We start from the raw sequence: 25,904 nt of genomic DNA, 5'->3' as shown, positions 1-25,904 counted from the left end.
GGGAGATCCTTTTCTGGGGTGAGAAGAGTAAGACTCCACTGCCCCACTCTCTGCCTTGGTGGTTGGCTGCATTACAGACTGCATGCCTTGGTTTTCAAGTCACCCTTTACCACTGCACTGCACCTCTTATGTATTCAAAGCTTGCACTGGGTACACTGTATGGAGTTTCTACCAAAATCCTTCTTATATATTGAGCAGGGCCATCTCCTTGAAGAGATTTGGGATTTGTCTGTTTTCCTACTTACTAGGACTTCAGTCTTTGCTAAATTAACTTTAAGGTCCTTAGTTTCCAGATCTTGAGTGTGTGCATGTGTTTTTGTATATGTGCACATGTGTGTATACATATATGCTTATATATGTATATATGTACATACATACATACACACACACTCACACACACACACACACACACACACACTCTCACTCTCTCACACACCCACACTCTCTCTCACACACCCACACATATTTGTATGTGTGTATATGTAGAGTTGCAGATATTCATGGCTACAACCTTTCAAATGAAACTATAGAACTTGTTTTTGATCAGTGCTCCCAAACAAATTTAACCTCTTACACCATTGTCTACATACATGCTTGAATGATCCCAAATGATTGTGTAAAAACCAATCATTAATTTTCTATGCGAAATATGATAATTTAGATAAATGTTTGTATCTAACGTGAGCAAAACAAAGATACCTGCCTGACTAGAACACTGTCTTATTATATTCTTCCTTTTCACATATTCACTTTCTCTTTCCTCTTCTTGTTCTTCTCCTTAATTGTTCACCCTATTAAAAGGTTTGTCTGTATACCACAAGAATACACTAATTAACCACATGTAATTTGTAGCTACTAACTATGCCCAGCCCACAAGATGAACCAAGTAATATGTGTGATTGTTAAAACAAAAACACTTTACAACAATCTGATGAAGGCAACTGAGCTGACATTTGGAAGTTGGTGTCAAGCTTTTCCTTATTAAAGTAACACACACACACATGCACGCACACACGCACACACACACACACACACACACACACACACACAGACACACACACACACACTCATTCACACCTTTCTTGCCATGTTATAAATTGATTACCCAAAAGTGTAGATGTAGTTAGTAATGACAAAATAACATATTTATGATTAATGACATTGAGAAATATACTATTAGACACCTTAGCTTAGCAACACATTGACAACCTCAGCACAACAGTTTCAGATATAAATGACTTGCCAAATGACAATCATAATACTAGCCATTCACTATATAACTCTCTCTCTCTCTCTCTCTCTCTCTCTCTCTCTCTCTCTCTCTCTCTCTCTCTCTCTCTCCCTCCCTCCCTCCCTCTCTCTTTTTCTCTCTCTCTCTCTTTCTGTCTCTCTGTCTCTCTCTCTCTCTCTCTCTCTCTCTCTCTCTCTCTCATGTGTGTGCACAGAAAGGGCAATGCAGGGAACATTAAACAGGTAATGTTTCCTGCATTATATATATATGGGAAGTGCACTTCCTATGCCAGTAGAACTTTACAAAATCTTCTTTACAGCAAATACTTATATCACTATTAAAGTTACTGTTCAGAAATAAAAAATAGTAGTAACCAGCAGATTCATTCTATAAATCTAACACATATTGCAGCAAAATCAGACATACTGCAACACTTATAAAATAAAAAAAATTAAAAATTGTTCCCAAAAAAGAAAAATTCATCATGGAAATCAAAAATACAAAATAAACCTTTTTAACCATAAAAAACAAAACTGGTTAGAGAAATTTGCTGCCCATATTTTATGTTACACTTTATAGATCCATAATTATTATTCAAATATTTTCTGCATTTTGATCAAATATTAACATATATCAGTGGCTACTTGTAAGATACTTAATATTTTAGTTATCATTTCCTCTTGTATGGAGAACTGTAGAATTCTGGGTTGGATGCTTTACTCTATTTGCTTTAGTTCCTTATTATTCTCAGTTTCATTCTAATTCCACTAGGATCAAGTTTTCTTTTTAACTTCTTAAGATTGTTTAATAAGAGCCACTAATATACTGAGCCAATTCTACTAACTGTACTGCAAAAAAAAAAGAAAATGTTAATGCACATGTACATACACATGTTTTGTAAATACTCACCACATTCTAACTAAAATCGCCTTTTATTGTTCTACACAGGTCTTGCTTGGTTTATCATTCCATATACCCATATAGACATCCATCTGCAAAATTTTGTTTACACCAACTGGCGCCTCTACCTCTCTGTCTGTGTCATACCTAGTTTGACATCAGTGATTTTCTTCTTTCTTTTACCAGAAAGTCCGAAGTTTCTACTTTCGGTAAGGTTTCCTTTTTTTAATTTTCATTTACAAAATGACATGATCTTTTACAGACCAGTGTTGTATATGTTGTAATTCTCTTTTTGTAGTATGTATATTCATCATCTTCATCATCCTCATTACTAACACTCCTTCCATGTTAGCATAGGTTGGATAGTTTGACAGGAGCTGGAAAGTCAGAAGACTACATCAAGCTTTACTATCTGCTTTGGCATGGTTTCTACAATTGGATACTCTTTCTAATGCAAACCACTTTACAGAGTGTATTGAGTGCTTTTTACATGGCACCAGCTGCAATTAACTCACCAAGTAACTTGCAAGACAAAACCCTTCAACTGAGAGGAAGAGTTATTTTGAGGAAGGTAGCTCTGTACCAGGTGATGAGAGGGTAGAATATGAATAGAGAGACAGAATTAGGTGTCTGACAATAGAAAAGATACATGACTATCTTGGAGAGAGAGGTGAGAGGAGAAGATGGTGAAGATGTGATTGGAGATATACTCAAGTTACAAGGATTGCATAAGGTAAGTAGGTAAGGTTGTGAGAATGCGAAAGGAAAGTGGAAGATGGAACAGAGAGAATATAGTGAATGGACTTAAGTAGAGAGAAGGAATGTTTGGAGGATAAGTTGTGGGAAAATATTTGACAGGGATACATGTGTATACAGGTAGGACAGGTTTTTTTAAGCACAGTAAATTGCTAATCATTTCAGTCCTTTGTCATCTCCTCTGTGAGGCTCAACATCTGAAGATCATTTTCCACCACTTTGTCCCACATCATCCTAAATCTTCCTCTTCCACAGGTTCCCTTCAGATTTAGAGATCGACACTTCGTTATGCAGCTGTCTTTATTCATGCACATCACAGTCATACCACTGAAGTCTTCTCTCTTACTCAGTACATCTGATTTCTTTTATCCCCAATTTTCCTCTCAATATTTTTACACTTTGTTGTACATCCATTGGAGCATGCTGGCTTCATTTCTTTCAAGTCTCTGCATGTCTTTGGAAGTCACAGCTCACAGTTCGCTACCATGCAGCAGAGCTTTTCGTATACAAGCATCATACAATCTGCCTATCACTTTGAGGCAGAGGTCCATTGTTACCAACAAAGGCAATAGCTTTCTGAACTTTGCCCAGCTGACTCTAATTCTAGCAACTACACTTTCAGAGCATCTTCCTCCACTGCTAATTTTGTCTTCTAAGTAACAGAAACTATCTACATTTAAGGATTCTCTTGGGCATATGAGGAAATCTATTTCCCATATCCTCTTAGTGTTTATTGCTCCTGTATCCTATACGCTGTGCTTGAGAAGACCTGGCAAGCCAAGTGAGACCGTAACTGTGGCCTATGCCAGTGCAGCATAACCGGCCCATTTAAGAGTACCCTTCAATCATTGGGCAATAAACTGCACTTGCAAAGACCTGTTGAGTCAAATGAAGTCATTGTCATGGCTGATGCCAGTACTGCCTGATTGGCACCTGTGCTGGTGGCACATAAAAAACACCATTCGAGCATGGTCATTGCTAGTGCTGCCTGACTGGCTACTATGCCAGTGGCACATAAAAAGCACCATTCAAGCATGGTTGATGCCAGTGCCACCTGACTGGTCCCATGCCAGTGACACGTAAAAAGCACCATTCAAGTGTGGTCAATACCAGTACCACCTGACTGGCCGTAGTGCCGGTGGCATGTAAAAAGCACCCACTACACTCTCGGAGTGGATGGCATTAAAAAAGGCATCCAGCTGTAGAAACTTTGCCAGACTAGATTGGAGCCTGGTGCAGCCTTCTGGCTTGCTAGCCCACAGTCAAACTGTCCAACCCATTCCAACATGGAAAGCGGACTTTAAACGACAATGACGACGATGATGATGATGTATATGTGTCACACACAAAGACTACTTTGTTAGCCTTCCTGGGATTCTACTGCACCCCTTATGTATCCAAGGACTATGATAAACAAGAGGGAGCTGAGAACTGAGCCTTGATGAATTCCTACCTGCATTCTAAATTCATTGCTGTACTCATTGCTGTTGTACTTATTGCTGACTTCCACCTTACTGCTCACACCTCTATACATGGATTGGACAGCTTGCACCAGCCATTCATCCACTCCTAGCATCTGCAGTGACCTCCAGATGAGTGAGCAAGGGACCCTGTCAGAGGCTTTCTTTGTGTTGACAAAGGCCAAGTACAGTAGTTTGATTTTGGCTAAATGCTTCTCCTACAAGGAAGATAGCATTAGTAATGCTCAAAACCAATCTGCATCTCATCAAGGTTAACTCTCTTCCTAATTAGTAGAATTATAGCCCTTTCTATAACTTTCATGATCTGGTCCAGCAATTTGATAACTCTCTAATTACTTCTACCTCAGGCATCTTTACCTTTGAAGCAGTTGACTATAATACTGCTACCCCATTTGGGTATACCCCTTCCTAGACAACATGATTAACTATATGGGTAACTAAGCCATATCTCACTCCACCAGATGTTTTAAGCATCTCGGTGGTAATTCCTGATTAGTCAAGGGTTTTCCCTGTCTTCATATCCTTAATTGCTTTATCTATCACTCAGATAGCTGGCCTCTCTGTTGTGTCCACATTAAGAAGACACTCTTTCTTGCATGTATTCTCCACATGTAGCAGCCTTTCATAGTGACACTTTCTTGCAACTTTCTTTTCAGTTACTAAGTGCAAGTGTACTATCGCCCTTCTGAAAACACTTATTTCCTACAACATTGTGATTTTCTCAGACACACTGTCTTGCAATCCAGAATACCTCATACTTCTGATCTTTTGCTGCAGAACATTGGTAAACCACTTCCTGTCTGCTTCTCCCATAGCTAAATATACTTGTCACATAGCTTCTCTTCAAGCCACCTGGTATTCTGTAACCTGAATTCTTCCAAGTGAAGGTATGTGGCTTAGTGGTTAGGGTATTTGGCTCACAATCATAAGGTCATGAGTTTGAAAATCAGTGGTGCATTGTGTCCTTGAGCAAGACACTTTATTTCACATTGTTCCAGTCTACTCAGCTGGTAAAAATGAATAGTACCTGTTATTCATTCAGAAGGCCAGCTTTGTCACATTCTGAGAACTACGTTAAGGGTACGTGTGTCTGTGGAGTGCTCAGCCACTTGTACATTAATTTCAATAGCAGGCTGTTCTGTTGACTGGATCAACTGGAACCTTCATTGTCATAACCGATGGAGTGCTAGTGTGTGTGTGTGAACTCTTCTGAGCCTGTTATGGCTAGAAATTTGTGCCAGTGACAAATTTGGTCTGTGGCCCTTAGTGGGCTATCCCATTGGAACTTCCAGTCACTGGTTATCTTGTTGGAACTTCCAGGTGTCAGCTATCTCTTAGGAACTTCCTCTTGTCAGGTATTCTGCAGGAACTTCAAGTTGTCACAGACATGTATTTATGTCTTTCATTTCCCTTATAAATTTATTAATTTTAGTTATTCTAACCACCAAAATGTATTACCACTTTTTGTATAAAGAGATTACATTCATTGAGGTACAAGACATCAGAATTTTAGTAGTAGGAGATAATTGTTTCTAATATATGCACAAAGCCAAAACTTTGGGAGTGGGTTTGTTGATTAAATTAGTTTCCAGTACTTCATTGATACTATATTTTATTTATGCTTGACAGATGAAAGACAAAGCTGACAGCAGAATTTTTACTTAGAATGTAAAGGCCCAGAACAAATCTCACAAAGCATTTTACCTGATGTTCTAATGATTTTGACAATCCATCACTCTTATTATAATAATAATAATAATAATAATAATAATAATAATAATAATTATTATTATTATTATTATTATTATTATTATTATTATTATTATTATTATTATTATTATTATTATTATTATTATTATTATTATTATTATTATTATTATTATTATTATAACAATAACAACAGCAATAATAATAGTAATCAAAGAGAAAGAAGAAAAACTGAACAACTACAATGATTTGAAGTGGAATATACAAAGATTGTGATCAATGAGGAAAGTAGGCATGATACCAATAGTAATTGGCATATTTGGAAGTATCAGCACTCACCTACCAACATCGCTGAAAAAGATTGGTACAAATGTAAGGATAGACCACCTACAAAAATCAACATTGCTTGGAACTGCAAGAGTTCTTTGGAGGGTTCTTGAAGCATGACCAGTAAACAAGTGTCACCTTAGTCTGTTGGCTGTGGACAGCTGACACTTTCCATCATACCTGGAAAAATAAGCTGAGAGTTTTCATCAAATAATAATAATAATAATAATAATAGGAAGGATGCCAAATTGGAAGGGCCCAGTACTGGATTTAGTTCAAGGATAATGGTTAAAGAAATTTAGTAGCTTACATAGGAGACTGAGGGAACAACATCAGGATTGCCTGAATTGAGGATTCATGCCTAAATTGATGACTAGAGGGAGAGCAATACTCCTTATGAAAGACAGAAGCAGGGACAGTATAGCTAGTGATTATAGACCAATCACTTGCTCACCATTGGTCTGGCAGTTGTTAACAAGAATGCTCTCAGAAAGCATTTGTGAGCACCTTGACAGCCAGAATTTACTTCCAGCAGAACAGGAAGGTTGCAGGAAGATGGCTAGAGGAACACATAATCTATTATACATAGACAAATAAGTCCTAAAAGAAGCATGGATAGATTATAAGAAAGCCTATAATATGATTCCACATACATGGATAAGTGAATGTTTGAGAATATTCAGTATTGCAGACAACATAAGAGAGTTAATTAACTATAGCATGAAGAAATAGAAAGTAGATCTCTACTCAGGTGATACAGCCTTAGGGAAAGTTAATATCAGGATAGGAATTTTCCAGAGAGACTCATTATCCCCTTTAATATTTGTTTTATGTTTTATTCCCCTCAGTTTTGTATTAAGAAAGGCAAAGGTAGGGTATCAATTTAAAGATAGTAAAGGAAAAATTAACCATGGATGATCTGAAGCTTTTTAGTAAGAATAAAAAATGAGATAGATTCCTTAATACAAATTGTAAGACTCTTTGGCAATAATATAGCTATGACATTTGGCATAGATAAGTGCACAATATTAGTTATAAAAAAGGGACAGGTAGTCAGCAGTGAAGGCATTCAATTACCAGATGGTCAGACATTAAAATCACTGAAAGAAGGAGAAAGTTATAAGTATCTAGGAGTATTAGAATCCGACAGAGTACTAACTACAGAAATAAAAGTGAAAATTGAGGAGTATGTCAGAAGGGTGAGAAAGTTAATGAAGTCAAAACTAAATAGCCCAAATCTAGTAAAGGCTGTAAATACTTGGGCAGTGTTGCTACTTAGATATTCAGCAGCTTTTGTAGATTGGACAAAAACTGAATTAGCAAATCTAGACAGAAGAACTAGGAAGGAATTCAATATGAATGGAAGACTTCATCCAAGAGCAAAAGTAGCAAGATTGTATTTACCTAGAAAGGAAGTTGGTAGAGATTTGATATCAGTAGAAGACTGTGTGGAGTTAGCTAGAGTAAACATAGTCTTCTATGTAGGTAATAGCAAGGAAATTTTATTAACAGCTGCTAGAGTAAGAGTAGGAGACAGGTAAATCAAAAAACCAAATGTGGTTAAAAACCAGAAAAAAGAAGCAAGTTTATCTGACTGGCAAAAGAAGGCTTTGTATGGTAGATTTCAAAAGATAGTAGCAGAGGATAGTGAGATATGGTTGTTGCAGAAAGGAAGGCTGAAAGGGAGTAAAAAAAGTTTGTTAGTAGCTGCTTAAGATCAATCATTGAAGACTAATTGGATAAAAACGAAGATAGTAAAAAATCAGGCAGATTCCCAATATAGGTTATGTAAATCAAAGGAGGAAAGTGTCACTCATATAGTTAGTGAATGTAGTGTGTGGGCACAGAAAGAATACAAGTAAAGACATGACAACCTAGGGAGAATATAGAAAGATAGGGTTTGACCATAATGATAAGTGGTATGGACATGGACCTAGTAAAGTGTTAGAAAGTAAGAAATATAAGATGTTGTGGGATTCTAACATTTAGACTGACAGAGTAATAGAAGACCTGGTTTATTAGTAAAAGTAGACCAAGAGAATAGAAAGTGCCAGGTAATTGACTTTGCAGTTCCAAATGATGAGAAAGTCAATATGAGAGGTATAAGTAGAATAGCAAAGTACCAGGACATAGCCATTGAGCTACAGAGGCTCTGGAAAGTGCAGATAAAATGCATCCCTGTAGTTAGAGGTGCATTAAGAACTATCCCTAACAATTTGAACAGATTGATTGAGGAAATAGGCATAAAACTTGTCTTAGTACAGCTCCAGAAAACAGTAATATTATGGATAACAAGTATACTTAGGAAGATTCTTGGCATTTAAGGTTACTTGTAGCCCAATGTTATAGTTTTTTTTTCCAAAAATCTAATCTATTGTGTGTATATAAAATAACAATAATAATAATTACAAAAGATGCCATGACAGTGTGGAAAGAATGATACATTGGGAGCTTTGTGGAAATCACAGCCTACAAAGAGCAAAGATGTGGTATGAGAAAATTTCAGAAGGTGTCACCAAAAATGAGAATTGCAAAATCCTGTGGGATGCAATGATCCAATGTGATCACCTGACCAGACATTGGAAACTGGACATTGTTGTGGTGAATAAAAAAGAAAGAACATGTATGATAATCGACATAGCATACCCCAGTGACAACAGGATCAATGTGAAAGAAGAAGGAAAAAGAAACAACTATGACAATTTAAAGTGGGAAATACGAAGGTTGTGGTCAGTGAAGAGAGTAGAATTGACATCAATAGTAATTGGTGCACGTGGAAGTATTAACACTCAACTACCAACATGGCTGAAAAAGATTCCTGCAAGTGTAAAGGTAGAACACCTACAAAAATGAGCATTGCTTGGAACTGCAAGAATTCTTTGCAGGGTTCTTGAAGCATGACCAGTAAACAAGTGTTGCCTTAGTCTGTTGGCTGTGGACAGCTGACACTTTCCATCATACCTGGCAAAATAAACTGTGAGTTTTCATATAATAATAATAATAATAATAATAATAATAATAATAATGATAGAGTCAAAATTCAAAGAAGAGTGCTATTGTTATCTAGTGAACAATATTTCAACATCTTGTGTGTCTTCAGCTGGTTCAAAACATAATTTTATCAATCTACTTCATTTCTGTATTAATAATAATAATAATAATAATAATAATAATAATAATAATAATAATAGGTGCAGGCGTGGCTGTGTGGTAAGAAGCTTGCTTTCCAACCACATGGTTCCAGGTTCAATCCCACTGCACGTCACATTGGGCAAGTGCCTTCTACTTTAGCCTCAGGCCAACCAAACCTTTGTGAATGGATTTGGTAGATGGAAACTGAAAGAAGCCTGTCGTATATAGATATATAATATTAGGGACAAAATCCAAAATTACAGGTAAAAACTCAATTAAAATCAATTTATAAAAGATTAAAATTAAATTGAGTTTTACAGAGTAAAATATATATAAAAATATATAGTTTTAGGGAAAAGAACCAAGGTTCATGAACTCATCGATGAAAATCCAGTCACATATAGAAAAATTAATAATTAAAAGCACAATAAATGAGTATAATATAATAAAAAGTAAATATCATAAGATAAAGATAATAAAATGACTACACGTGTTTCATAACTAATTTTCAGATAGAAAGGAAATTTAAATCAATTAAAATCAATTTAAATTATTGAAAATAAATTCTATTCAAAAATACAGCTAATCGTCAGGTCTAAATACAACAATAATAATAATAAATAAATGTATATATCAACCAACAATAAGTACCAAATGAATTTATATAAAATACTTATTTTATAAAGATAGAAAAATATTATTAAAAATATCAAAATAATAAACATTCCATAATCATCCCCACATCCATTATAATATATGCTAACATGTATATTATATACAAAAACCAGCTTAAATAAATTATTATCCTTTTAAATACAATTTGAACGAAGTTTAAGGTTAAAATAATAATAAAGATAATATTAGCACATATTTAACCGGTGTAATAGTTAAAGCTAGACTATTTAAGACTAAAAACGTTTATTTAATTATCATTAAAAAAAAAATCAATTGAATAATATAAAAATACAAGAATACTTATTTCTACAAACGTAGAAATAAAAATATGAATGCAAAAAAAAAATTATTATCAATAAAAGATTAAACTTTATATAGCCTAAGTTTTAATAAAAAAACCTTTAACGATATTATAAACAATAAAGACTAGTTATTAATCAAATATTATTAATCAAACACGTGTAGTCATTTTATTATCTTTATCTTATATTCACTTTCTATTATATTATACTCATTTATTGTGCTTTTAATTATTAATTTTTCTATATGTGACAGTGGGTTTTCATCGATGAGAACCTTGGTTCTTTTCCCTAAAACTATATATTTATATATATATATATATATATATATATATATATATATATATATATATATATATATTTGTGTGTGTGTCTGTGCTTGTTCTCCACCTCACCTGACAACCAATGTTGGTGTTTTTATGTCCCTGTAACTTAAAAGAGACCAATAGAATAAGTACTAGGCTTATGAAGAATAAGTCTTTGGGTAGATTTGTTCGACTAAATGCGGTGCTCCAGTATGGCTGCAGTCAAGTGACTGAAACAAGTAAAAGAATACAAGAATAAAAGAATCCTTTCTACTAAAGCACAAGGCCTGAAGTTTAGTGGGAGGGGACTAGTCAATTACATTGACCTCAATGTTTCAGTGGTACTTAATTTATTGACCCTGAAAGGATGAAAGACGAAGCCATCCTTGGCAGGATTTGAACTCATAACATAGCTATGGGAAAAATACTGCTAAGCATTTCGTCCAGTGTGCTAATGATTCTGCCATCTTGCCACCTTAATAATAATAATTCTTTCTACTATAGCAGGGATTCTCAACCATTTTTATCTGTGGACCCCTTTTGATTACTATTTTATTCTGGTGGATCCCTGTAGCCATTTGATGTTTAAAAACTAATTTTGTAGAATGTTATTACCCTGCGCCCACGTAAGCAAAAGCAAGGTATTATGATCACTTGTCTTTGTTTGTGTGTTTGCAAAATTACTGGAAAATGGTTGAACAGATTTTCACCACATTTGGCAGAAATATTCATTGGCTGAATGGCTCAAAATGATGAACATATAGTTTGATTAGCTTTAAAAGAAAAACGTTTTTTTAATCAAACTTACAAATTACCCAATAAACAAGTGGTCATATTATTTAGTTCACTTTCTTTTTCATATGAGTTGACCCTCGTATGCATGTGTATAGATGCGACTGTGTGTGTGTGTATACAGTGATGGATTCGAGTTTCATTTATTTATGACTTGATTTCTTAATTTCACCAGAGTATAAATACCTATAATGCTGATACTTAAAAAAAAAAAGAGCTTAAAATTTCCTGATAAGCAAGTATTATTTTGTTCACTTTCTTTTTCATATGTATCGACCATTGTCTCTGTGTGCATAGGTCACGGTGTACCTGTGCGCGTAGACATGTGGGTACATACATACATTCATACATACATACATACATACATAAATACATAGATATTCAACTCTGTGTGTGTGTATACTGATGGATTCGAGGGTTCCGTTTATTTACAAGTTGATTTCTTAATTTCACTGGAGTGTAAATACTTATAATGGTGATACTTAAAAAAATAAAAATTCAATTCAGTTAAAAAGTATGGGTAAGCAACGCATTGTAAGCCACACTTTAATTTGCAAAAACATTTATCTGCATGCAGCATATGCATCACCCCCACCAATGACTTTTTTTTTCATTTATTAATATTTTCACACATTAATTTGTCATGTTAGAGAAATAAAGCTAGCTGTTTTTTGCAATACATATTTTTTAACGCAAATGTTTTGAAGGGCCCTTAAAATAGTATTGTGGATCCACAAATCAGTATTTTGTTGTGTGGAACCCAAAAATCTGATGTGGACCCCCAGAGGCCATATGGACCCCAGTTGAGAACCACTGTACTATAGACACAAGGCTTGGAAATTGTGGGGAGGGGGTTAGTTGATTACATTGACCCCCAGTACTCAACTGGTACTTATTTTATCAACTCTGAAAGGATGAAAGGCAAAATCAACCCCGGGGAAATTTGAACTCAGAACATAAAGAGAGACAAAATACTGCTAAGCATTTCGCTTGGTGTGCTAATGACTCTGCTAACTCACCACCTTAATGATGGTGGTGGTGGTGGTGATGATGATGATGATGATGATGATGATGATTGGAAATTTGCCTGGTTGGCCACATAGTTCTAGCATTATCTTCTTTTCAAAAGTAGTTGTTTTGAAGATGATTGCAGAATTCATTATATAAAATGCTTTTCTCGTCAATGTTGGAGGCTTACTGGCTCTCTCTCTCCTCTCTCTCCCCCTCATTCAGAATAAGGCAATGAGTTATAATATTCCAATGTTGTTTTTCTATTTCACTGTTTTATTGTCACTGCTTGAACTAATGCTTTCAAATGCAGTAATTTTGAGGCTGGCTCAATATATCTTTACTCTTCTTCATCAATGTTAGAAATTTACTTGCATGTCTTTATAGATACAGTTAAAACTTTTTCTGTTCCTCACCACCATTAGAAAGTTGCTTGCATGTCTTTTTATAGATTCATTTTTGTTTTGTTTTCTTTCACCAACTTTAGAAGCATAGATATATTTTGATTTTGCTTCCTTTCTCTCATTAATATTGAAAACCTGCCTGCTCTTACCCAATCCTGACCCCACCACCTATACTGAAAATCTTCTTTCTCTCTGCTGCAAAGCATTTTGTCTGATGCTCTGACAATTCTACTAACTCTTAATAATAATAATAATAATAATAATAAATGCCCTGATGCAGTACAACACAGTGGCTCTCATGGCTTTTGATCTTAACTGATTGGAAGTGTTATCATATACATGTTTTGTCTTGGTATAAAGGATGGGCTACAGTAAATATTCTGTTCAATACCACAAATTTGCTTGTTTGGCCTTAACCAGCTGAGCATGTCCCTTAGTGGCTGATGATATGTACATCATGAGCAGGAGTAGTTGGGGAGCATCATAGCCATGTGTTGAAAGGAATTGTTTGGGGTTTAAATAATTTACCTCTGGAAACATGAGTGTTTCATTCATCAGTCTTAAACAAACCTTATTCTGGTACCTTTTGAGCAGGATGGGCTACTTGACCTGAAGAAAATTCTAACTGGTCCCCAGCTGCAAGATCATGTGCTGCTTATCTCGATATGAGATCACTGTGTTGCACATATATGGTTGTGATGTATGTGCCTGGTGTACCCTTATCAGACAGGTTGTCATGATGGGTATATTTGGCTTCTCAATCTGTGTTAGCCATTCTCCGCTTTCATTGTCTCACTGGTCTGTTCCAAAGATCTCCCCCAAAATGCTTTACTTTCTTCCACATCAGGAATTACTTCTGGATATTGTTCCCTCTCTATTTCCTCTAAAAGCCATCTTCTATTTGAATGAAATAATCTGTTCAGCTAACACATGGATAGACAACTAGCTAATGTGCTGAAACAAAAAGGATGTCGGAATTGATCTGTACTCAGTGAGATTGAAGTTGGAAAAGATACAAAATTGAAAAGGGTCAGGTGTGGATGGAATACAAAGCTTTTGTCTGAAGAATTTACATACTTGCATGAAAAGATCATGGCATACCTTAACAAATGCCTGCAGCAGGAACATGTTCCTGTTTGGATGGCAAGTAGATGAATGTTATTATGTCTTAAAGAACCCTTGTAAAGTAAAGTGGTGTCAAATTTTGGACCTATAACCTCTTTGCCACTTATGTGGGAGCTTATAATTGGTGTGGAAAGTAATAATTTACTTTCAGTGGAACAGAAGGGGTGCAAGAGGCAAAGTAGGGCAACTAAAGATCAGTTGTTAGTTGATAAACTGGTAATCAGAAATAGCAGGTGCAGATTGATGGGTTTGAATGTAGCATGCTTGGATTATAAAAAAGCATATGAAATGATGCCTCAAAGTTGGATAAGTGAAAAGACGAGCATGTTTGGAGTAGCAGAAAATATGGAGAAATTGGTCAATGAAAGTATTGACTGAAAAATTTACATACATTAGAGCACTGACTTGACTGCAGGAAAACAAAAACTTGGGAAGGTGAACATCAAATGTCATGTTTTCCATAGTGATTAGCTGTGACACTGCTCAGTCTGATATTATGCCATGTCAAAATAGCTAATTATTTGGGAAAAGAGTATGGTTAGATTAATCATTGTTTGCATTTTCTCAAATGATGTAAGAATGACATTTTGGCTTGAAAAGTGTGCTATTTTGATAATGAAATGTTGAAGATTTGAAGGAAACCAGGGAATTGAAATGCCAAATGGACAAACAATAAAATCAGTTGGGAAAGGATAATGGTATAAGTATTTGGGAATACTAGAGACAGATGAAATAAAACATGGAGATGAAGCAACTTGCAACAGGGTATCTACAAAGAGAGTGAGGAAAATATTACAGTCATGGCTTAATTCAAAAATGTTATTAATACTGTTAATTCAAGAGCAATGTCAGTTATCAGATTTGGAGCTGGAATTGTGGATTAGACAAAAAGCAAAATGCAGGTTGACAGAAAAATTGGGAAGCTGTTAACTGTATGGAACCCACCATCTGAAATCTGATATCAGTTAATTGTACTTGAAGACAGACCAGGGTGGAAAAGGCTTAAATAGTGTGGAAGGGTGTGTGCAGATGGAATGAAACTGCTTACTTGATTATTTGCAGAACAGTACAGGAAAGTTACTAAAGGCAGTGAATAAAGAACAGGTGATCAAGACTGGGAAAGAAGAAAATGATAAAAATGAAATTCAAAGAGAACATGTTAAACAGATTGAAGACAAACCTTTGCATGATTAGTTTTGGAAAGTTACTGAGGATGTATGGGGAACAAAATCCTGCACTTAGTTAACAAAGGGACAATTGAAAAAAAGTGACAGAGAACTTTATTAGAGCTGCTCAAAATCAAGTACTGCAAACAAACAACTTTAGAAAATATGTGTATGGTGAGAAATGTGAAAAATGTAGAGTATGTGGAATGCAGGATGAAACAACGGCTCACATTGTTGCAAAATAGTACAAGTTGGCTCAGGAAAAGTATAAGAAATGGAAACATGACCAACTTATGAAAGTTTTACACTGGAAGCTTTGTGAAAAATGGGCATTTGAAGCATGAAGTACATGGTACAATCACTGAGTAGAAAGAGTACTTGTGTTGGAAACATACAAGTTTTTGTGGAATTTTCCCATTCAAGTGGAGGAGGAGATGGAACATAAGAGGACAGATAAAATAGTAACAGAGAAGAAAAATCAAATTTGTTTACTGATTGATCAATCTTGTCTTTTTGATTCCAGAATAGTGAAGAAAGATGAAAAGTTGAAATAAAAACAAAAAACAACCCCATAAAATTTGAGATTGCAAGTGTTTGGAACACGAAATCTGTAAAAGTTGTACCTGTCATAATTGGTGTGTTAAGGACTGCATGAGAAAATAGGCAAATGGATAAAGAAGATTGGAATGGAATGTCCTGTAAAACTTCTACAGAAGGTTTGCCTCTTAGGAACAGGCAAGATCATCAGAAGGGCTTTGAGCATTTCATGGCTCATTAAAATTATGTGGATATTTAAGGTTATAGAAAGTAACTTACTATCCACATAAATTTTACCAAGAATAAAACCTATACTGACACAAAACAATAATAATAATTCTTTCTACTATTGGCACAAGGCCTGAAATTTGGGCAAAAGGAGTAAGTAAATTAGATTGACCCCTTGTGCTCAGCTGGTAGTTATTTTATTGACCCTAAAAGGATGAAAGGCAAAGTTGACCTTGGCGGGATTTGAACTCAGAATGTAAAGATGGACATGTAGGAACACTATTTCCCTTTGGCAGAATTGTTATCAATCTATGCATAATTTGGTTAGTGTAGCCAACCACTTTGCCTCACACATAGATACACACAGCTGCCTGTCACAAGATACAGGAAAGTTTTTCATCAGTTCCAGTCAGATCTTAGGAGAACTAAGACGTAGTGTTATGTCTCTGTCTGAACTCAACACCACATGGAAATATCTAATGGAGAAACATTCCAGAATTTAATACCAGATTATAAGACTGTTCAAACATTTATCATGTTCCATATTTTTACATTATGAAGTAACTGTAATTGTTGTATTTTTAATATGCTGCATACACCTCATTTGGATTTGTGACCTTATGACAAGGAGCCTGAACATTCCTTCTATTCACCTAGGACACTGTTATGCCCTATCTCAGAATGTTATGCACAGTATGCCGGCAGCGTAAGCTTCGATTTAATTCTATCATCAATTCCTCTTCCAATAAATTATTATTATTCTGTTAAGCCTTCTGAACATTGTCCAGTATTCATATCTACTTGGAATTATAATTATTGCATTACAAGGTATTCTGTTACTGCTATTATAAAAGCTCGGCTGATATCTTAGTGCCTATCCACTAAAAATTGGTGACCTGATGTAGGAATATTTTCTCTTGCTCAAGTAAACCTCTGGAATGTGTCTTCATTTCAAAATTATACCTAGTAGGTTATGCATTTTTCTTTCAAGGAAATACATGGTGTTCTTTCAAATAATCTCCTTTTGAAATATTTTTCTCCTACAATTTCAGCTGTCAATGTTTTGTCATCACATACACCTTGTAGCTTTGTCCAACATGGTGCCTCTCTTCATCTTCCTCATTAGTTTTTTGTGTAAAATTGCCTATTTGAGCATGCACAGTGGATGTGCATGCCAAATCTTGAGAGTTCTCTATTAAATTTGCCTGGCTTGAATTTTCCATGCACAGTGTCTTCATTATTTTCATGACACTTTGGTGATTCCAGGCCTCATCCCAGCAGGTCAGCTAACTTCAATGAAAGACTTATTCTTCTTTTCTCACCAGTTCAGTGTGTATTTATCTCCAAGTGAACAAAACCTTTCATTTTTCAACTAGAAGGACATTATTTCTTCCTTTCCTTCTTCATCAGATCTGGTGTTCCTAGCTGCTATTTCTGATTTTCTTCTTATTCAAGTGTTATGCTGTCTTCCCATCATGGGTAGCAACCCCTTGCCAAATTTTACTGGCGATGTTCATGTATTTTTCGCTTAGATAGAGTTGCATTTTGCAGTTAATAACACATCCTCGGAGGCCAACAGCTCCACATTTTACTCAGTGCTATCCAATCTTCTTTAATGGCAACAGTTAAGGATCTTATTACTGACCTGCCATCAGATGCCACTTACTACAGTGTTGAGTCAGAGATCTTGTGACGGACTTCTCTATCTGCAGAGCAGAAATTTCACACATCAGTGAACAATGAACATCTTGGTGATCGTAAGCCTCCATGGCTATTAAGACAAATGAAAAAAACTAGCCAAAAATGCACCAGCAGATAGTGTAATGATCAAACAACTCTTTTTCTCCAGGCTGCCACCTAATATTCAGGCCATTTTGGTACCTATGGTGGAAACTAGTTCGGCAGATTAACTAGCTTCTTCTGCAGACAAAATCATGGATTATACTGGCAATCCTGCATTGTTGGGACCACCTGCAAACTCCTCTTTTTCCTTTCAGCAAGTTGTTTTGTTGTCGTTGGATCAGGAGCCCACTTTGGAAGCTACATTAAAGGCAATATTGGATCTTACTAGAGAAGTGCAACTCTTACATGTCTCACAAACTCAGTCTCCTCAATGTCAGTCATGGAATCATTCTTTTCGTCATGTCGTTGTTCTCCTTCATATTAATCGTCGTTTTGTTGGTATCACAGACATTTTGGTAGTAGTAGTAGTAGTAGTAGTAGTAGTAGTAGTAGTAGTAGTAGTCTGTCCCTCTCTCCACTTTATGTATAAGTAATAATGCCTACCCCTGTGACCTTATCTTCATCTTTGACTCACTACTCCCACATGCAAGATAATAAGCAAAAGTTCAAGCAACCAAGCTACTGTGGCAATTATCTTAATATTAAAAGTGGTAATAATAGCATGGTAGTGTTGGCAATGATAATAGTAGTGGTAATAGTAATAATAAAAGTAGTGATAGTAAAAAGAAGAGGAGGAGGAGGAAAAGAAAACTGTCAGTATTAGAGTGGTGAAAGGAGTTTAGTGTCCTTCACTTATAAAATGCTCCAGTGGTCTGTACAAAGTATAGTTTCTGACAGTCAAGTCTAATTCCTGGCCTTTGCATAGTGAAGCTGTTTGGAACTAGCAGGAGAAAGAAGTGAAAAGGCAAGTGATTGGTGCTTTCTAATAACCAGTGCTCTATGTAGGTTGAGCTCATTAGCCCTGGATAGCAGTCAACCTTCAAGAAGGACCAGTCTTATTTCAAAACTAGGGGAAGAAGGCCTCTTTCACCTTGGTGAGCAACCTTACTAGAGATGGTGGCAACCTAAAAGTGCACCTCATTTATGAGAGAAAATGTCAAACAAAACAGGTAGTAATAACCATATGAATAGGACTGAAGCTATTGGTGAAGGTGCCACACCCAGCAGGTGTCCCATTGTGCAGCAGGGTGGGCCTGGTCATTATCCAGCAACTGCTGGCCATGCTGCGTGACTAAAGTGGAGTAAACAAGTAAACGTGATGGTTATGAAGTGTTACCATTGGAGCATTCCAGTAGATGCAAATGGTATACAAATCAGAGGATACAGACAATGAATGCACAGAGAACAAAAGGGGATGGAGCTGTTTTAAATGACAGATCAGAGATAAAGTGATTAAACAAGAGCAATACAAAACAATTAGTGTTTGTCAAAGTTGGGGTTGGAAGCTGTCAAAAGAGGGATTTCGTAGGATGCTAAACATATGAGAAACAAAAGTGGCATGATGGAAGAAGTAGACAATTTCTCTTAAGAATATACTGGCATGAGTGGTGAAAGAATTCAGATCAGAGAATAATTAAATGAAGATCAGATGCTAGTGAACTGGATTTCAGATCTATTTTGTTGTTAGCTGAACATGCTATATCTATGATCCAGCACTGCCTTCTTTTTCAATTATTACTATATCTAGTTGCCTATTCTCTATTTCATGGCCACACTGAATCATAAATGCCAACAGGTTCTTTGCATTACCATTATCATGCCTTTGGTTAATGTTCACATCACTTTTCTGCTCAGTCAAGTCCATACTTGTTCCAAAGTGCCCAATGGACTAACTTTGCTATGATGTCTTACTGCCCCTAATATTCTTTCTGAGTTAGTGGTGTAGATCGGTTTGTAATATGTCATACAGTTTCCTTATTCTCTCCACAAATTCTGCACTCACCACTTTCTGCTTGTGTTCTATCCTATGTTTGATGTAATTAATTCTTAATGCTTGCTCTTGAGCAACTCAAATTAAGGCCTCTTTTCTGGTTTTAAATCACTTTTAGCTATTCATAACCACTTTTTTACCTTGTCTGTTCTATCTTTAACCTCACTGTGGAATTGTCCATACAATCTTTTCTCTATCTACCTATCTATTTTCAGTTTCATCCATACTCATATGCTTACTGTATTTTATATTTGCAATCTTCAGTTCTGCACAGGCCTAACCCTCTTCCAACAATAGTGGTTCTGTGGTATTTTTTATGGACTTTGCCATGTTTTCTTCTGCTCTAATGCTGTGTTTTTATCCAATCAGTCCCCTTCCTCCTCTTTTTCTTGGTCTATATGGTGTTTGTGTCTCTTGTGTCTCTCTTTGGAGGAAATACCCCATATCTAGTCAATAGCTTTCTTGTCTTTCAGTCTAAGCTGTTTTGCTCTTGTACTGTCCATGCAATCACCTCTGCTCCATATTTAAAGCATGATATGTTGATAGCATCAATCTTATTCTGTCCATTCAATTTTGACTTGAGGACAAGTCTCAGTCTGTGTGAGTATTCCACCTTAAAGTTTTCTGTCATTTCCTCCTCCATTACTTTGTCCAGTTCCAATATCCCCAAGTACTTATAATCCTCCTCTCCTAGTTGCTTCATAACCTTTCCTGATGGCATCACGAACCCATCCATGTGTTTAATTATGCTTCTATTCAAGATTCACATGTCACACTTTTTCTATCAAAACACCATTCTGATGTCAGCACTAAACATATACTCAGTGCCAATGAGGGAACTGACCTGGGATTCATCCTTACTGTAAAGTTTGAGGTTGTTCATGAATAACAAGTGGTTAACCTTTTATTGGTGACCCTTAAATTCATACCCAACCTTAGCTTTCCTCAGAATCATTGTTAGTGGTACCATGCTCAGTACAAAAGTCAGCGAGGATAGATAGTCCACTTGAAATATACCTTTTATATGTCCCTTGGTTTCTTTTGTCCTAAAGCTTCTTCCATGTGCTGTCTGTTCTGTCTGCCACTTCTCCATATTTTTCCTAAGGAATTGCTTGATATTCAATGCAACACTAAACAGATTCACACATTACATGATCCAAGAATGTAGGCCTTGTGGTAATCAGTCCATGACATGACCACGTTAGTTTCACTCTTCTTGCAATCTCTAAGTACTCTTTTGACCATCAGAAGTTGATCCTTGGTGCCAACTGTACTTATGCTTGCATCCTTTCTGCTCACCTGGTAGAACTCCATTTTCTTCAAGATGCCTGTACATTGACTGCAATGATTCCAGTTAATAACTTCATCATAAGTAGCAAGCATGATATCAGTCTGTAGTTATCTACCACATTTCCTTTTGCAATGTTTTTTGAGCATAAAACTGTTTTGTCCTTTGTCAGCCACTCAGGTGTCACTTGGTCAGCATTTAACAAAGTATTGAGTTGTTCAGCTATTCACGCATGGATTTCATTATATATTTTGATCCAGTAGCCTTGAACTCCATCTTGTCCCAAAGCCTTCCAGTTGCCCATTTTTTTTACTTATTTCTTTCACATCTTCATCTGAAATGTCTAGTTCTACCTGCTGTGGACAAACTGTTGAAGCCAAACCAGTTGCTCCAAGCCTGCCTGGCACAATATATTCACCATTAAGAGTACCAGTTCCATTAACACAGTTGTTCTCAAAATCTCAATTTGTCTTTGTCACTCATATGAGGTAGTGATTGTCAGTTCATGCAACTACTGTTTTTATCATGACACCATCACTAGGTGTACTGTTGACCAAGACTTAGAGAGGCTATCTTCCAGTCAATTTATCTGTGCTCATTGTTTGCATTGATTTTTTTTTTTTAATATTACCAGATTGGAGATGAAACTGAAGCCCTTGCTATCCTGAAATTGATTTACAAGAAAAACCACAAAAGGGCATATGGTCACAAGTATCAAGTGAGTTTATCCTGTTATATTGTTTTCATTTTACTGTTATTAGTGCTGGCAGCAGTGGTGGTTGCTTTGGTAGGAGTGTTTGTGGTGCTAATGCATTTAGTTATGTATGCAATAGTGGTGGTATGTATTTTATAGTTGCTTGTATTTTACTGGCGGTAGCAGTTAGCATTGTGGTGGCATTGATGGGCATAATCTTGGTGATAGTATTTATCCTACTCCCACCTCCAGGTCAGCTTTCATTGTGTTGTCCTATGATCAAAGATGTTCCAGCTGTAATCATCCTGTCTTTTCCCTAGACTTAGGGCATCTATGAACACATCATCCAGTGTGACTCACCTCTTTTGGGGGAATGTTAGTGTTATTTGAGGAAGATTTGGCTGTTAGTTCTATCAGAGGCTGCCCTGTATGTTCAAGGATTTTTTGTTTTCAGTTTACAAAATCAGCCACATGAGTTTTTATTTTTTTGTAGTTTTATGTGTATAACAGGTCGGACACCAGTTTTTTATGTTGGTTGTTTATCACAACAACAGGTCGTTGAAGTGTGAGATGTACTATATCTTTATTTACAATGTTATCATTCGTAAGTTCTAACAAATATTATTGTTTATTAAATTAAAAGCTATAATGATAATCTCGTTACTTATAACTTAATTATAAGTATTTATCACTAAGCATAACTCTTAGTTTAGGCTGCGTAAATGTTATGATGTATACATGACAAGACGCTGAATGTGCGTTTATTACGTGCATGTATGTTGAAGATATAGATTATATTTTTTTTACCGTTACACATAAAAAAATACAGTTTCATTAATATACAGAAATAAATTCAACAAGTTGAAAGAAACGAGAAGTAAAAGGAATTAAGCTTCTATATTAATTTATTATATACATATTTTTTTACATTTATAGAAATTCAGAAACCAAATCATTTCGTCGTAGAGAATTACAACTTAAACTTATTATTAACTAATTTCTCATTCTAACTAATAAGGTTTCACGACAATTCAATATTGTCGGATTTGAGTATTGAACATGGCATATATATTAGCCTATACTCAAAAGGGTGAGTGTCGTGGACTTGAGTGGCAACCAACAAACACTGGAGATTTTGACGAAAATCAGGGTTTTTATAACTACTCATACACGAATCATAGAACTGTAACCCCGTGAAAGATTTCTTCAACGATGTTCATAATTCGTATATGGGCAGTAATTTTTAACCAATGAGAAATCAATAATTTCTCATGTTCGGGCAAACGAACTTACGTTCTCTCTCTGCCTCTTATGAGTTTGCTACAGTAGTTATAGTAGTTGTTAGTATGACGAATTGCGAGTGAAGCTGCAGCCATAAGTATAATAGTGGGCAGATGTGGGCCATTAGAACTGGGTGCTATTACATTGGTTCTTGAAGAATTGTAAGATTTTAAACTGTATTCTGAATCTTAATTGAGCTTGGCAGATGTGAGGTCCTGAATTATAGAAGAGATGGATTGATTGAAAGACTGACAATCCACCAATCAATCATTCATATATACTTCTTCTTGGTAGTCCATCGATCTCTGATGAAGGCATAGTCTGTGGTCTCTGTAGTCAACAGTGAGAACACAGGTAGCTCTGCAGCCCAGAGCCAGAAGCACACAGGCACCCATAGGTTGGACACTAGTAGTCTGTGATCAGAATTGAGGATGATGCAGCCCATTGATGTCTGTCTCTTGCAGCTGTAAAGCATCGCTGTCTATCCTCAAAGACAGCTACAGCAGTGTAGGTGATTGACCTCCAGGTAGCCCTGTTTGTGGCTGTAGTCTTGAGTTTGCAAGGCAGGATGTCACACCACTTTAGGTTGCCCTTCAGAGTGTCCTTATACTTCAACTTGGGTCTTCCTTGTTGCCTTGTGCCTTCCTTCAGCTCACCGTACATCAGCTGTCTGGGGATGGTTGTTCATTCTGATGATGTGGTTGGTCCAATGTAACTGAGCTTTAGCAGAAGTGCCTCAACACTTGTGGACTCTGCTCTGTCTTACCAGCAGATGCCCATGATTGTGCACAGTGATCTTGTATGGAATTGTTCCAACTACTTGATGTTCTGGCAGTATGGAGTCTATGTTTCACAACCATACAACAGTGTGGAGAGAACAACAGCTTTGTATATCTTGAGTTTCATGGACAGCCACACACTTTTCTGTTGTAATCTTTTAACTCTCAGTCTACCGAGTACTTGGCTGGCTTTCTGGATTCTGGATGTGATCTCTTTATCTAGTGAACCATCTGTAGAGATAGTGCTGCCTTTCAACACAGTTCAGCTCAATCCCATCAATGGTAATGGATAGCTTAGGTTTTGTTGTATTTGGGGGCTGCTTAGAGCAGGACCTCTATATTCCCAAGGCTGATGGACAGGCCAAAGAGTCTGGATGCCTCAGCAAAATGGTTGATGATGATCTGGAGATGGTTTTCCTTGTGGGCCATGAGGGCACAGTTATCTGCGAAGAGGGCTTTGAGGATGAGCTTTTCCCTGATCTTTGTTTTGGCAGACAGGTGGCAGAGGTTGAATACAGAGCTATTGCTTCGGTACTTGACGTACACACCCAGCTCAAAGTTCTTCACAACATGGAGGAGGAGCTGTGTGAAGAACAAGCTGAAGAGCACTGGGGCAAGGACACAGCCCTGTTTGACTCCATTAAAGCTGTTGAAGGAGTTCATGTAGTCCCCATTAGAAAGAACCTGTCCCTTCATAATGTTGTGGAAGAGCTTGACCAGGGTTGTGAATTTTTGTAGGCAACCCAGCTTACTGAGAATGATCCATAAAGCTTCCTGATTGACTGGTCAGGTCAATAAACACAACGTACAGGTCCATCTGCTACTCAGTGCACTTCTCCTGCACTTGTCACACAGCAAACTCCATGTCTATAGTGCTGCAACTAGGGCGGAAACCACACTGGGCCTCAGGTAGGTTACTCTTGGAGATGTTGGCAATGAATCTGTTGAGGAGGATGCGAGCAAGGATCTTGCCTCCACTTGGGGCCTGGGCTGCTTTGGCTGTCTCAGTGACTTCTTTCAACTGGTTCCATTTTGCCTCTGGTCCTCCAGTAAGCAAACCTGCTGCATCAAGTCTTTCATCAAGACTGTTCTGGAAGTCCTGTTGATATTGAGTAGGTTGGAGTCTTGCTGTGTTGAAGGCTTGCTTGATGAGCTTGGGGCACTTGGGATGGTGGGGACTATGCAAATGTTGATGGCAAGTCCATCCTGTGGATGTGGTCTTCGTTCTAGGCCTTTCCTTTCCAGAAAAAGGTGTATCCATTGGATTCGGTCACCGATTCCTCTTTGACCAGTTTGGTTTCACTCAAGGCGGCAATGTTGATGTTGTACCCTGACAGTTTGTTGGCTACAAGGGCTGTCCTTCTCTGGGGTCTTGAGACATTGTCACAATCTAGAAGGGTACACACATTCCACATCCAAATGATGAGTTTCTTTTTCAGTTGGAATTGGCCACAAATGAGTAAGTCTGCCAGTCGTGGTTAAACTGGCCAGATGGTGTAGGGCAGGCTTTCTTTGGGCCACCTTTTCTAGGTTCCTCTCTTATTAGGGTGAGCAGTGTATTCCTAAAAATGCTGCCAGAGTCCTCTGCTGCTCTGAGTTCGAAGAACAACAACCAAAGTCCCAGGCCACCATTGTGCAGGTTCATGACTATGACTTCCAGTGGTTATTTCCACCTATCCCTTTCACCATTCCCCCATTGCTGCAGGACTTCAATGGGAAGTTGGGGCTGAGATACACAGACACCTGTGCCAGAGATTGATTAAAGTGGAAGAGTCAATGCATGTGGACAATCCCACTCTCTTGGTGGAAGAGACCTTGATCCAGTGGCATGGAGAACTGTTACATCTGGAGACCTCTTTGTTGCAAGAGGTGACCAGAACGTCTTCACATCTTGTTCTGCTCTAAGCACTCCACAGCACCTGCTGGAACTGCCTTCATAGACATTGGACCACTTTTGGTCTTGTCCACCCAATCCACCGGAACCAGTCTTCACATGCCAAAGGTCAGCAAACCCTGATTTTCACACCAAGGTTTTCAGACCTGTCAGCTACCCTCACCTACTTTAGTTGGTGTGTCGAAGCCATTGCCTGGGTGTGGCCACTGTTGCATGCAAACA

General features: G+C 37.0%; 1 protein-coding gene across 3 annotated transcripts in view; it reads left to right on the top strand.

Annotated features, from left to right (window-relative positions):
- LOC106875730 (synaptic vesicle glycoprotein 2C) overlaps positions 1 to 25,904 on the top strand; it is a 200,522-nt gene that overhangs the window by 130,892 nt on the left and 43,726 nt on the right. For all 3 annotated transcript variants that reach the window (XM_089365959.1, XM_089365960.1, XM_052974466.2), the window contains 2 exons: positions 2,180 to 2,340; positions 21,669 to 21,752. In XM_089365959.1, coding sequence (XP_089222085.1) covers positions 2,180 to 2,340; positions 21,669 to 21,752 — 245 coding nt within the window. The remainder of the gene's footprint in view (positions 1 to 2,179; positions 2,341 to 21,668; positions 21,753 to 25,904) is intronic.

Source organism: Octopus bimaculoides, chromosome 18, assembly GCF_046866305.1.
Source record: "Octopus bimaculoides isolate indiv1 chromosome 18, ASM4686630v1, whole genome shotgun sequence".
NCBI classification, from domain to species: Eukaryota; Metazoa; Mollusca; class Cephalopoda; order Octopoda; family Octopodidae; genus Octopus; species Octopus bimaculoides.
The sequence above is the reverse complement of the archived record's forward strand: the minus strand, read 5'-3'. Positions and strand labels throughout refer to the sequence as shown.